Genomic DNA, 13,558 nt, shown 5'->3' on the forward strand with positions numbered 1-13,558 from the left:
ACAATACATGAAATTTAAGAAGTCTCTTTTTTGGAATGTAATACATGACACTGGTCTAAAATTTAAGTATTTCCAGTCACAACGCAGTGCCAACTTCAGAACCTGAACTTTCGTCTTAAAAAAGAATTCTTAGTCATTGCAACAAAGGAAATACCTTACATACTGAACATACATAACAGGACATGGACGAATCTGTTGAAAACATGAGCAACTGGGTTACTGTGAAGTAAGGTTCACTGAAGCACCCTTTGCAAGATCACTCCAAAACAAAGGCCGTGTGCTTATGTTAAAGACTCCTGTTAGGACACACAAAATGACTAATTGCTCTTGCGCATCCTACTTCATTTCAGCAACAACCCCTGCCAAGCAAACTGTATGTCCCTTTGATGTATGGTCTGAGAAACAATTTATCCTGCCCTAGCCAAAACCCTTCAGAATAAGGACAAGAGAGGTGAACAGTGTTATTACTCAAAGGCATTTCAGAATGGTTTGCTGATTTAGGTTCATGATGACAGAAGTGTTATTTAAGCAGTTTTGGGTTCCTACACCTCTGTTTTCTCTCTTGGAGACAATGCGTGAAAAACTTACTCAAAAGTGAGTTTATTTCATTTTAATAACTGTAGCCTTCAACAATGTTTGTACTTCCTGCAAATAGTTTTATACAGTCAATTGTGGTGTTGCTGGGGTTTATACGTATTTGTATCAAACACAAACTTCATCGTTTTATCCCCACTGAAGAACTGAAAACAAAAACAAACAAACCAAACAACCCAACTGACACTTAAATTCCAAAAAGAGATTCTGTAATTTGTTTTCAAATGTTCATAAATTTCTATTTACCCTCTCCTCGTGATTGCAATAACAAAATTAGTTGCTTTATTTACAGTTATTCCCTATGTGGAATATAGGGATGATCGGAGTATGACTGGGAAAGCATTTGTGAAGTGAAAACACAAAATTACATTTCACAAAAAAAATTAAGTTCAAATATGTATTATACTATCATGCACTTTTTTCTAGGAATACCAAGATAGACAAGGAACAGTTAGCACTCACCTGTCTCTGCACCCTGGGAGAAGCAGTGTGTAGTAACGAGAAGAGATCCTGGAGCAGAGTCAGCTGCTGAGCCAGGTACTGCCGGCCTACATTGGAACCGCTCAGTGCCAGAACCATTGACAGCAGCTCAAAGCAATAAGCGTCAGAAGAAGCATCTTCATCGTTAGGCTGTGAGTTGGCGTTCTCTTTGCTAGAGATGGCATGCTCCCATTCTTCACGCACACGGGTTGCTTCCATTCGTATGGCCTGGACTATATGAGCACATACCTATCCAAACAGAATCCAAATGCACAGTAACTCTTAGAAACTTTTAGAAAGTGAAAGAGATTATGTTTTATGTACCTTTGCAACTATGACTAAAATGGAAAGCCTGTGAAATTTGGCCTGTGCTTAAATTACTTTTCAACACAAATTCAAATGAAGAATAAAATTTAAATTTAGAGTAAAGATCAGATAAAATTCTTTAAAATTAAGATTTAGATTCAATACTGAATTTGTTGGGAAGTTTCATAGAAATAAATCTTGTTTTATTGTAGTTCCTGTCTTTTAATTAGCTTTTTACATGGAATGCATGGAATGCCCCCCCCAATAAAACCAAACCAAAAAGCAACCCCACAAACCCCAAAGAAATACATTTACTCAACACCCACAAAAGAAACATATTAAAGACTTAGTGTCTTGTTTAGTTTACTATTCAGGAAGCTTAAAAATTTTAGAAGCCATGCTTTCATTTTACCAATAGCATGTTAAAAAGCATATTTAAAAGATTTTAAAGTTTGCTAAATGGGCGACAAAAAAGTAGATTCTGTATGAGTTACTAATCTAACAAACTTCAAAATGAACCTTATACCTCTTGTGTTACTGTGAAAATCTTTACGGCAACATTTGTCTCATGACAGGTGTAATAAAGATAATATAAAAGATGCTTTAGTTGGTATATTTAAAAAATAGCGTCTTCAAAAGAAAAAGAAAAAACATACTCTAACTACTGCTTTATGTTAAGAAAAACAAAGGTAAGTAAGAAAACCACAAACCCAAACTCTGACTGCAGGAAAGAATCATTTAAGAATCTATGCACTGATTACCATTTTAGGATTAAACTTTATGCAATCTAAATACTTTTTGATGACAGAAATGGGGAGAAAACATGCAAAACTAAGAATTGAAACTCTGTCACTGAACCTGTCCTAGAAATTTGAGAGGGTCTAATATTTTGCCATTATCAGGAAGCAAGTACTACTCAATTCCAAAACCTTTCTTTTAAAATTGAGTCTAACAGGACAGGTGTTTTTATCCTATTAAAATGGATTTTTTCAGCGTCAATTTCAGCAGATTTTTCATATAAAACACACACACAATTTAAAATATAAACCAAAATTTGATTATAAAGAACAGAGGAACTGAAGGTGTCAGGTAAAAAGTACTATATTCACTGAAAATCAACATATTTATAAAAACACACAATCACTTAATCCTCAGAGCATTTCAGAATGAACAAACCTGCTTCTGCAAATTTGTCAATTTGCTCCGGCTGAATATGATTCCTACCATGTGCTCCTTCAGGTCTGCATCTGATGTTGCCTTCATAGAAAGCATATTTAATATTAGATCAAGAATTTAACGAACATTTGCTAATTACTGTAGTGGTTATCTTGAAATATCAACAAACTTGTAGAACAAAGTTTGTAGCTTTTTGTTACGGAGAAGTAAGATATATAAGCAAGATAAATTTAACTATGTTTAGTAAATACCTCTTAGATTTATTTACTTTCTCTTTATAAGAGGAAATTTGAGCATGAAATATAATCAATAAACAAGTATTATTATCCAAGATTCAGCCTCTCATGTAGCTTAATACAATCACTGATTAAATCTTTGTAAAGCAGTGCACAGAATATATTCAGTTTATATATTTCACAGTAAAAGGAACAGGGAACACACAATTAAGTTACCACACAGCAGGTGTGAGAAAAAAGACACTTTTACAAAATGAATAATTCAGTAATGGAACTTATTGCCACAGGGTACTGGCTAGAGCAAAACCACACATCATCTGAAAAACAAAATTACTTTCATTGAGGACAGTCCAATTTTGGCTATTAAACCTGACAGTCCAGATACAGTGACCTTCTCAGGAACACTTAAACTAATCCTTGCTGGAAGACAGGAGAGTAAACTTGGTAAAAGGACACTAGTGCGGTTTCTTAATACTTTTTCTCATAACATCAACAGAGCCCCTCTCAAGGCACAAGATATTAGGCAAGAAGGACCTTCGGGTTGACGATTACTGCAGATATTGAGTACTTCTGTAACTGTTGGCATAATTTGCGCCACCATTGCTACAATATTTCCGTTAGACACATATGCTCCAATTATAATTTACTAATAAAAACCAATGACAATTAAAAAAAAAGCAATTGTGACATTTTACTTCTGTTTTGGTCTGAAAATTATGTAGCATAAGACATAGGACAAATACTGAAAATCATCCTGGATAATTTTTTCAGCAAAGTATTATTGATAGAATACAAATAAATACATTGTGTACTTTTTCTTCTCCTTCTGGGGAAGACAAGAGTGCTTTTTCTTCTTGTTCTGGGGTTGGCTCAGCATCACCAGAGATGAGTTTTCCAAATACCTGGAAGAAAGACAGTGACAATTAGCTTATCTCAAAGACAAATTTGCGCATATGTGACATTTTACATTAAAACAAAAGGCACTGAAAGTCTACAATTTATAGTAACTTTCACTGTATAACACATCATTAAAACCCACCTGGGATGTAATAAGTCGGAATACTCGCAGTGTCTCAGATTCACAGTTTCTTTGTTGAGCTACACTTGCAGAAATCTGGCCTGCTATTTTAATGCTTTCACCATCTTTCCATCCAAGAATTTTCACTTGTCGAACTCTTAGCGTGTTCTCTGGACCCTTCAATTCAATTTTGATGATGTGATTATCACCCCCAGGAAGCTCACTTGTTACCCAGCCAATATGTCTTGAATCCAAGTCTACCTATTAAACAGGAATATAAAGGTGGGAACTGACATTACATCAAATAAAAAGTCACCTACCTCTATCACTGGAACTAATACAGTATTTGCTATGACATTTTCATTCTGAACAGTAAGACTAACGTGGTTAATTATAAAAATATTCAAATTTGTGATTTCAGATATAAAAAATTCTTAAACATCAATAAAATTACATATGCCCATTTACTGTCTTTAAAGCCTATTAAAAATAGTGGGCTCTCTCTTTTATTCTCTAAGCAACAGTTCACATATTAAAAAACCCACTTTGAATGAATATTTGCTCACTACTTTTAATTAAAAAATAGAAAAAAACCATAAAAAACATAAAAAAGATATGATTTACCTGAAAATATAACACACTGTTATCAGTACTTAAGTTATTCCATCCCTATTCACACAAAGAAATCTTAACTTTGTGGAATTCAATGTCTGATAACCTTATCAAGAGACACAAGACAAAAATTGTAAAAGAGATGGGTGAACTACATCAAATTAAGTTTATTTTAAAAGAAATATGCTTTAAAACAGAATGTAATTAGCGTGATATGATTTAAACTATGATGTCATTACTGGAAGATAAAAACCAATAGGGTGCAGTGCCTCACACCATTGCTCAGAGCAACCTGAGTGGGCCTAAATTACACCTGGCCCTGAGCCAAGTGAGCACGCTCTCACATCCATGGAACCCAAAGGCTCATTTATAATCAAGCTGGTATTTGTTTTTTCCCATTTCTACGCTAATTCTCAGTGTCTGCATTGAACTGTGCTGCAGCAGACAAGACTTCAGATTTGCAACATCTTTTGGAGACATATCTTTGCCTTAAATGCTCTCTAAGGATAAGAAGTAAAGAAAAGCAAACCACTCCTCTGTAGTAAGACAATGCTGCTTCTTGAACAAATTTACTACTGACTGTCAATAATCCAAATAATTAAGCTTTGAGCCCCAAATGGTAACTGCCGCCTTGAAGCCTTAAATATCTTTCATGGGTCACATCAGTGTCAAAATACAAAACATCGTTCTCTGTGTAAAAACCATGCCTCTATCATTTGGCTTAGCAACAGAAGTACAAAGATTGAATATCATTCTGAACTTGAGTCTCTGGACAGAAGTCTTCAGCTACCTGAAGTTAAGAACTAAAATGGCACGGTAAAAGGTGTGCTATAAACACATATTAGACCATGTAACTAGAAAAATTTGGGCTGAGGGTAAATAATTTTTCTCCTCTCACAGTGTTCTACTGCTCCTCACTCTTAAGCTGCTTCCTCTAATGCAAAATGATTCTGTGAAGCAGATAAGGCAATGACAGTGCAACGCTAAGAAGCCAGGCATCAGAATATCTAAGAACATGTGATACTACTTAATGCAATTATTTCAGGTATATTCTGATGTAAGTACCCCTAAAAGAAACCAAAGAGTTTGTTGGACCTCTGCTATACACAGCCAAAAAATGACAGCAATTTTTCAATGTCAACTGTTAAAATGTTTACCTGCTTTATTCTGCAGAGATCTTCTACTGCCTTGCCAGTTAGGAAGGTCATTGAAGTTACTTTGTTCTGTAACAGACAAGCAAAATAAGAACAAAATCCTTCAACTGAGGACCATTCTGACTATTTCTTCCATATTAGGAGAGTACGTACATAAGAGAGAGACAAGTTGTTTCATTTTGAAAATAAATTTTAAAAGTGATCAAAACCAAGGACAAAGAATTCCAAAGCAAAGCTCTCAAGAACTAAATAAATTTGCTCCTTGTACGAAAACCTGTAGTTGAAATGAAGATATATTTGTAACATTACTGTACAGATCAATAAACATGAATGTAGTAAGTGAAAAGGTTGTCTTTCTGGCAAGGTGCTACAGTTCAGAAATAGGCCATAACTGAGTATCCGCATTATTACAGTAGCTCAAGGTAGTTAAATTAACCATGTTAGAATTTTCCTATATTTAACAGTTCTGTGTTTTACAAAGTATTATTACTCCGCATAAGACAAACTGAGGTGAAAAGGTAGAAATCTGAAGGTGGGACACAGCAGACAGTTGTACATTGTGGTAGTCAGAAGTCTAGATAATAGTTTGGATTTTATGAAAACTCTTTATCTGAACATGCCACTAAGAATTACGTTTCCCTGTCAAAGGTTCATGCAAATTCAGTTGAATTGGTCCGATCATATTAGGTACTGCCTTCAAAACCACAGGAATTAGAAATTTTACTTTGAGATGTGAGCTTCTGAATTAGAATTACAAACTGAACTGGACAAAGAAACAGTGGTTCTTGATTAATGAATATATATAACTCTTATGTAACTCTTGACTATGCACCTTTAATGAAAGACTTGCAATTTCATTTTCTTCTTACCCCAAGATCTCTGGAATTGTCTACATGAACACACACATAACGTGCATTGATTCCTTTTACACAGTTAATTGTGATGTTTTTAGTTTTGTTTTTATCTTCATCTCCTGACTCCCAGAATGTTTCTGTAGATCCATCTGTTAAGCTACCAATCATGGCAGGTCGGCTTGAAGTTTTAATGTCAACAATGCTGGTTAGGTCTTTTAGACAAACCACTATACACAGTTCCTGTGAAAACAAGTGAGACCATTTAAAATATCTGAAACCAAGCCCAAATACAGGCATTATTTAAAATTTTTAAATTAATACAGACATATCCGCTCTGAGGAATATTCTCTCTGAAATAAAGAAGTTGTTTGTCGTTTATAGATTTGAATTATTCAGCCCTTTAAACCAAAGGAAATATTAACAGCTAACAGCAGAATATATTAGTAAATGCCTAAATATACGAATAATTGGAAGAAAACACATTAAAGGTATTCATTAGGAGTACTTATTTGTACTCTTCAGAATAACAGAAGAAAAAAAAAAAGATATAAGCAAGTAAGAACTGGAAATACACCGCACTGAAAAAATGAACTAGGCCAATGAACCAAATAAATTAACTATATGAACTATTAGAGATCCCCAAACACTTTACTTGAAACAAATGCTTAGAATCACTGCTCCACAATTTAGGTTTGTGTAATATACAGGCTAAAGGACAATATCTGAACCTCTAAAGCTAAATATGAGAATCTGAATATCAGCAACAAGAATGCAAACTGAGATATATTCAAGGAAAGATGACATTGCAATAAAAGATGTTTTAAATCAAACGGAACAATTTTAGGAAGTACAGGCTGTTCACAACTGACCTCTGCTTTTGGGAGAGGTGTAATACTTGCCTGATTCATGACTTCAAAACCGGACTGAATACTGATACTAAAACTCTCTTCACTATCTCCATCATCAGATTTAGACAAAATGTTGTTGATATGATGAAAAACATTGCTCTGGTGCAGGAACTGGTGATCAGATTGTTTGAATTTGAGACTCCAGCACCTGAAAACACATTTAGTGGATTTTGAATATTGTTTAAAATACATAACCTATCAGCAAAGCTATTAATAACATTTTTGCTTCTCCAAATGTTTTCTATAAACCTTTAACTTCAAATTTATGCAAGATCTTAAGTGTTTCTATGCATCTTTGTGGGGAAGGCAGGAGTAAACTTTTCTTATAATTTGAACAGTGAATGGAAACATTATTATTCAATTTGTGTCTCAGACAGATACCCAGGAAAAATTCAAACAGTTTAAGGATACTATTCAGTTGACAGATTTCTGAGCAAAAACGATTACACACACATACACGTACATACACACAGATACTACTATATTATTCAATAATATGTATTTTTTCATAGAGGATACAGTACAGAATTTAAGAGCAAATACGTTTTTCTCTACAGAGTCTTTTATACTAGTATTTATATGTATAAACACATGCATAGATCTCTTACATGTTTCCTATGCATAAGGATACACATGCTCCTTTTCACACAGGCACTTAAAGTTGTTTCAAACTTCCCATCTACACTGCAAAACCTTTTCATCTATAATGTTATAACACTTCCAGCCTTCTAAAAATTTTCTCAATTTGTTCTTACCTTAAGGCCATTTGCTGTAATGCACTACCACTGGGAAGAGACATCATAAGATCAGAGATTGTCTGGAGGAGGCGATGAAAAGTGTGGGGTAATGGGTGAGCTGCTTCACCAGCAATCACTATATCTGACAGAGGATGTTCACATACTCTTGTGTCTTTCTCCTGAGATGCAAAGCAATTTGTATGTTAGCAGGCTTTCAGGCAAAAAGAATAAATAAAATGAAATAAAAAAATTTCTGACATTTAATTTAAGAATAACTTCAACAATCCTACAATGAATGTGAACTTCAAAGCAGTTCCTGTCAGAGAATTTTTACAATATCAAGTTATACATGAACACCAAACAAGGAATTTGAAAAGTATACTACCAGATATTTCTCATGATTTAAACATGTGAAACATTAAATTGTAATAACTTAAAAAAAGCCCCCCAACTTCTAGAAAAATTAACATATTCCATATTACAACTTATTTGAGAAGCAAAAAACAATCGCAGCAAACTTTCTAATTAAGTGAAGGTTATCAGGTGCTTTATTTCATTAGAGCTGTGAAAATAATGATTAAGATGTGTCAGTATCAGAATGGTTGTGCACTGGGAGCCAAGTTCCACTGGGCACGAAGGCAGTGACAGAGGACCAAAGAAGGTTGGAGGTCAGCAAGGTGTGTTATGGGGAAGAATAACAGAGAAAGAAAAGGAGGTACTGATTGTGACATCCTATTTCAGAAGGCAGGACAAGACTGATCTATGAAGGAAACAAACTGTTTCCTCTGCCTTCTAGACCACTTCATTTTTAAAAGAAAATCTGATCCTGCTTGAACCACAGAACCCAACTACATGCCCCCAACATACAGCCAAAGCCAGATTAAAACTTACTATTTTAAACCCGTAAATGGTCTACTTGTATTCTTGAAAGTCGATTTCCCATGGATCTCGACTGCTTGAATGCCTAGAAATGCTATGGTCTTATTTGAAATTAATTTTAGGCACCTGCTTACCTAGACAAGAATCATCAAACCAGGCATTTCTCTGTATTTTCCTGGAGGACGTAATGTGGTAAAGTGTACTCGGCATAAGAAGTAGGAGGCATGAGACTGAACTCTATGCTAAATATAATCCATTATTCAAAGAAAGGTCAAAGCCTAGGTATTCCCCTTCCCCGCAAGGTTCCTATCTACACAGATAGCATCCTGCTCCCCCCGTCTCTGCAGCTTAGTAATTCTTGCATTTTGTTTTGCTTTAGCAAAGACACTGCCCTTGAACCTACATCTTATGTGTTAAACCATATATGGTTCTAGATCCCATCCCCCATTTTTACAGAATTCATCACTGGGATTTCTCATACTCTCCCAGTGTATTAAAAGAATACGTAAAAATATTTCACAGAAGGAAGTAAATCCCAGTTGTGGAAAAGCAGCAAACTGCCTTGGATTTATTATATGGTGTACAGTGTATTTCAATGGGTACTTTTATCATAGGATCAGACTACTGAAGGATGGTGCTGTGATCTGAATATACATCACTTGAGTGATATTTAAAAATTAGCTGAAAACTGTTGCCAGTTTCCTGTATGCTGTAAAATTATTCATTCTAGCCAAATGACCAAGGGGAATTTTTTAAGTCCTCCCTGTTCATTATATCAAAAGAGAAGCACCATTCCCACCAGAGCTGAAGTGGCATATTTTAACATTCCTTTCTAATCTTTACCTTTCAGTCAGTAATTATCCAAACTACAGCTAAGACAATATTTGTTTATTCTTTCATATAGTAAAGGTTCTTATTTTGGAGGCTGACCAGCGTATGGACCAGTGAGAACATTTCCCTCACTCTAGCAGTGCTTTTGATGTAGCAGCTGAAATTATTAAAATGCAGAAATTGTCAGAGCCAAGGACAGAAACAATATTCAGAATGTAATACAGAGCTACTACAAATCAGCTTTAATGTACACATACAAGAATTTGGAACACTTGAAAATAAGTAAATAGAATTATAAATCTGCATGTTGATACAGTAACATGGAAAAGTTGATATCCCACATAAAATTTAGGACAAGACTACTGTTGCTTTGTAAACAACTGTAGCAATGTACCAGGGCTGCAATGCTGAAAAGACTAATTTTGGAACTTCTCATTTCAAAGCAAGATTAGATTTGAAGTGAGAAAAATTACCCTGGCTTACTAGCGGCACTAGCTGCTATTGAGCTATTCATTGTGGACATGATAATGTTTTCAATCAGAGCTAAATCTGGAGGAGATTGTTACGAAGGTACCTTTTGGAAGGGTGATATGAGACACTATACCATTTTACATGCTACATTTTCTGAACTAACTATAGATTTTTCTTAGATTGCTAAATTAACTATTTGTAGTGTGTACATAATTACTTATATATAATTATTTTTATATATATATAAAAAAATTACTTAAATTAACTATAGATTTTCAGAACTAACTATAGATTTTTCATAAAGCACTGAAAGCAGACTGAACAACAAAGCTTCTGTGAAAAATATTTTCTCTTTTCTCTCTTCTTTTTGAGGGGGGCAAAGGAAGAATAAAAAGCAAACAGTACATATTTTTGTTACTGATTAGCAATGTGCTTGTGCTTTTTTTCCTCCTACTACCCATGAATACTCACAAATATAATGCATTAAAAGACTGTCATTATCACACAAAAGTTGGTGATTTTAGAAGACAAATTAATTATTCTATGACTATAGAGTTCAACTACAATTTAAGACTAAGAATTTTCATAATTAAGGTTCTGTTTCACAGATAGAGGATTAAGGGTTTTGGTGTTTGGTGGTTTTTTTTTGTGGTTTTATTTCCCCCCCCCCAATATTTCTAAACTGACTAAAAAACCAACAGAGATACTGTATTTATGAAAGGAATGCTAAACCTTACTTGTTCTGCATTTTCTTTATTTGATTTATTTTCTTCATCCTCCTCTTCTTCAGGTTCTACAGGTGCAGGAGTCAGGGAAGCCACAAAATGCCATAAAATATCATGAAGAGAAGTTGTCTGAATGACATTACAAAGAAGCCAGTTGAAAGCCTAAAATAAAATACATACAAGAAGTTACCAATTGGTTAAGCAAAACTGGAGTAAAACCGTTTCTTAAACCATTTATGTAAGGAGGTGCACTGATGCTTTTGGACAGACGAATAATAATGCAGAGGTCTTCAACTAAGACACATTGTTCTGTAGCTAAAACAGTATTAAAGTGACAACTGTAGTAAGTGGACAAAGCAAAGTAATTCACAAACACCACACACAAAAATAAGTTATTTGCAAAAAGCTTTGTGGATGAAAAAGCAAAGTTCTTGTGTATTTTCAGAGCTTGTTACAGGATGAGGTGTGGCAGCACTCCTTACTATTCAGATTGGTTAATGAAGTAAAGATGCTTTTTAATTTAGAACTCTGTAGGCTGAGATTTTATTTCCTTCTTTGGTCTCTGTCACTGGCTGAATTAATCGGAACAATTCAACCGCTTCCAAAAAAAAAAGTTTTTAAAAATTGTAACATTCTTACGTTCTTCTAGAAGCTGCAATACTTCTGCATGTTGATATTTGGAAATTTGACAGGTGGTGCTTAAGAGTACAGGTGTATTTTTTACTTTATCTGAGAAAATATACTTTCACACACTACATATACTGGAAAAATACCCACGCTCTATACAAGTTCAGAAGAAACTACTGAAGCTTAGCTGAAATTAAAAAAAATGGCCTCAATGAGGATGCCTCTTGCAGCTTTTATTGAAGTAATTGATCTTTAATGGATCTTTTGGTTGCTCATTCACTGTCTACATAATGGGTAGCATTCACTTGTCTCAGAAGGAAGTTGTAAAACATCTAGATATTACCAGCACCAAAACAATTCTAAAGAAAGAATACTCAGTCCAAGATTTGAAAAAGGAATGACATGTAAGACCAGGAAGATGCTGAGCAAATGAGGAGAAAACAGTATTTGTATGAAGGTGGTTTACAGGCAATACTTCTGTATTCATAACTTTTAGAGTTAATAACATGAGTGAACTTTTAGAATAGGTTTACTGCACATCACAAAATTCCTTTTTATTTTTTTTAACCTACATAAAATTTCTTAAAAAAAATTCTGAGACAGAATTTACAAACATCTTATTTTAATCATAGAAGGTCCGTTAGTACATTAATACCTCCATGGCAAAGACTCGGCAAGCCGATTTCCGTAAGGCTTGTTTCATTGCTATTTCAAGTCCTTCCAGATCATGATGCTGGATTACAAATGCCAATACTGGCCACTGGAAATTTCTCTCTCCTTTGGAAAGAGAGCTGTGGGCGGAGATTAACCGAGAAAGTTCAGGAGATGGATGTCTCAGGAGAGAGGACCCCACTTCTATTCAAAAGCATAAAAATATGCATACATTAGATTCTTTAAGCATTTTAATTTTATAACCACAGTAAAAATAAAAAGCAACTGTAGAATTAATTTTTTAAATAATTTTTTTCTATGAGAAAAATGTGTTAAAAAAAGCAACGTAGATAAAATGATGATTCAACTCAAAGAAAATACCACTTGAACTTCTAAATCAAGCACAAAAGGTACACCACAAATTTCAGAATGGCAGTAATTCCTGAGCTGTTCTTAAACTAATCCTGGGCAAATTAATAAACAGCTAATTTTTATTAATAAACAGAAATAAAAGCCTTTGCATGTATTTATGAAAAAATATTGGTCTACAGTTTCCACAAAGAACTGCAAATCCAATGCCACGTCCTAGATTATTTTTTCACTGTTTCTGATGCCTGTGCTCTTACCTGCATCTCCACTGTTGACTCGTCTCCTAGGGATCGCCTTTACACGTGCTGGCAAAATTGAGTGCTGTTTGTCATATTCTGATGCAACAACTGAATATGATCTTTGAAAGACTGTACGCTTCGCAAGATCTGTATCCGTTATTGGACTGGTTTCCAAACTATAAAGAAATCAGTGAAGTTATAGAGCCATTAACTAATATATATACTTGAATTATACATAAATATTAAATAAAGACACATGCATTTCATAATGACAATGCTACTACTGCATGAAAGTTTGTCTTATGTACCTAAATTTAAATGCTGGAAAAGAAGGAACACGTATTAGAATTATACGTGGTGAAAAAGCATGCAAGTGCTTTATAAACAAATGTAATGATGTACATGGTAAATTCCAAGAATTTAGGAATTTTTTTAGAGAGGATACAAACATTCAGATCATGCCTGAATTGAAGTTTCAGACCAAATTTGCCTTGAGAATGCACGTGAAAACATCTATGGAGTGAATTTTTAATATGCAAGCCAACTAAAATTTAGAACTTTGTGAAGTAATACTTTCTAACATCATTAGCCTTAAAGCCAATTTTCAGTTGCTACGGCTATGCCTCTGACATGTTTTACTCCTTACCTTCAGTGGACTTCTTACAGTCTGCAGAAGAACTCCCAGCTTATG

The 13,558-nt window shown here is 34.4% G+C and overlaps 1 protein-coding gene across 50 annotated transcripts in view; it reads right to left on the reverse strand.

The window, feature by feature from the left end:
- The window catches only part of MYCBP2 (MYC binding protein 2), a 208,207-nt gene that overhangs the window by 20,074 nt on the left and 174,575 nt on the right, over window positions 1-13,558 (reverse strand). For 48 of the 50 annotated variants that reach the window (XM_075088952.1, XM_075089039.1, XM_075089200.1 and 45 more), the window contains 11 exons: window positions 12,886-13,043; window positions 12,264-12,463; window positions 10,994-11,143; window positions 8,094-8,254; window positions 7,330-7,486; window positions 6,446-6,670; window positions 5,580-5,645; window positions 3,832-4,071; window positions 3,596-3,694; window positions 2,557-2,637; window positions 1,057-1,323 (listed from right to left, as the gene is read on the reverse strand). In XM_075088952.1, the coding sequence (XP_074945053.1) occupies window positions 1,057-1,323; window positions 2,557-2,637; window positions 3,596-3,694; window positions 3,832-4,071; window positions 5,580-5,645; window positions 6,446-6,670; window positions 7,330-7,486; window positions 8,094-8,254; window positions 10,994-11,143; window positions 12,264-12,463; window positions 12,886-13,043 (1,804 nt within the window). The remainder of the gene's footprint in view (window positions 1-1,056; window positions 1,324-2,556; window positions 2,638-3,595; window positions 3,695-3,831; window positions 4,072-5,579; window positions 5,646-6,445; window positions 6,671-7,329; window positions 7,487-8,093; window positions 8,255-10,993; window positions 11,144-12,263; window positions 12,464-12,885; window positions 13,044-13,558) is intronic. The other 2 variants (XM_075089209.1, XM_075088819.1) reach the window with 1 other exon arrangement.

Source organism: Phalacrocorax aristotelis, chromosome 1 (genome assembly GCF_949628215.1).
Source record: "Phalacrocorax aristotelis chromosome 1, bGulAri2.1, whole genome shotgun sequence".
NCBI classification, from domain to species: Eukaryota; Metazoa; Chordata; class Aves; order Suliformes; family Phalacrocoracidae; genus Phalacrocorax; species Phalacrocorax aristotelis.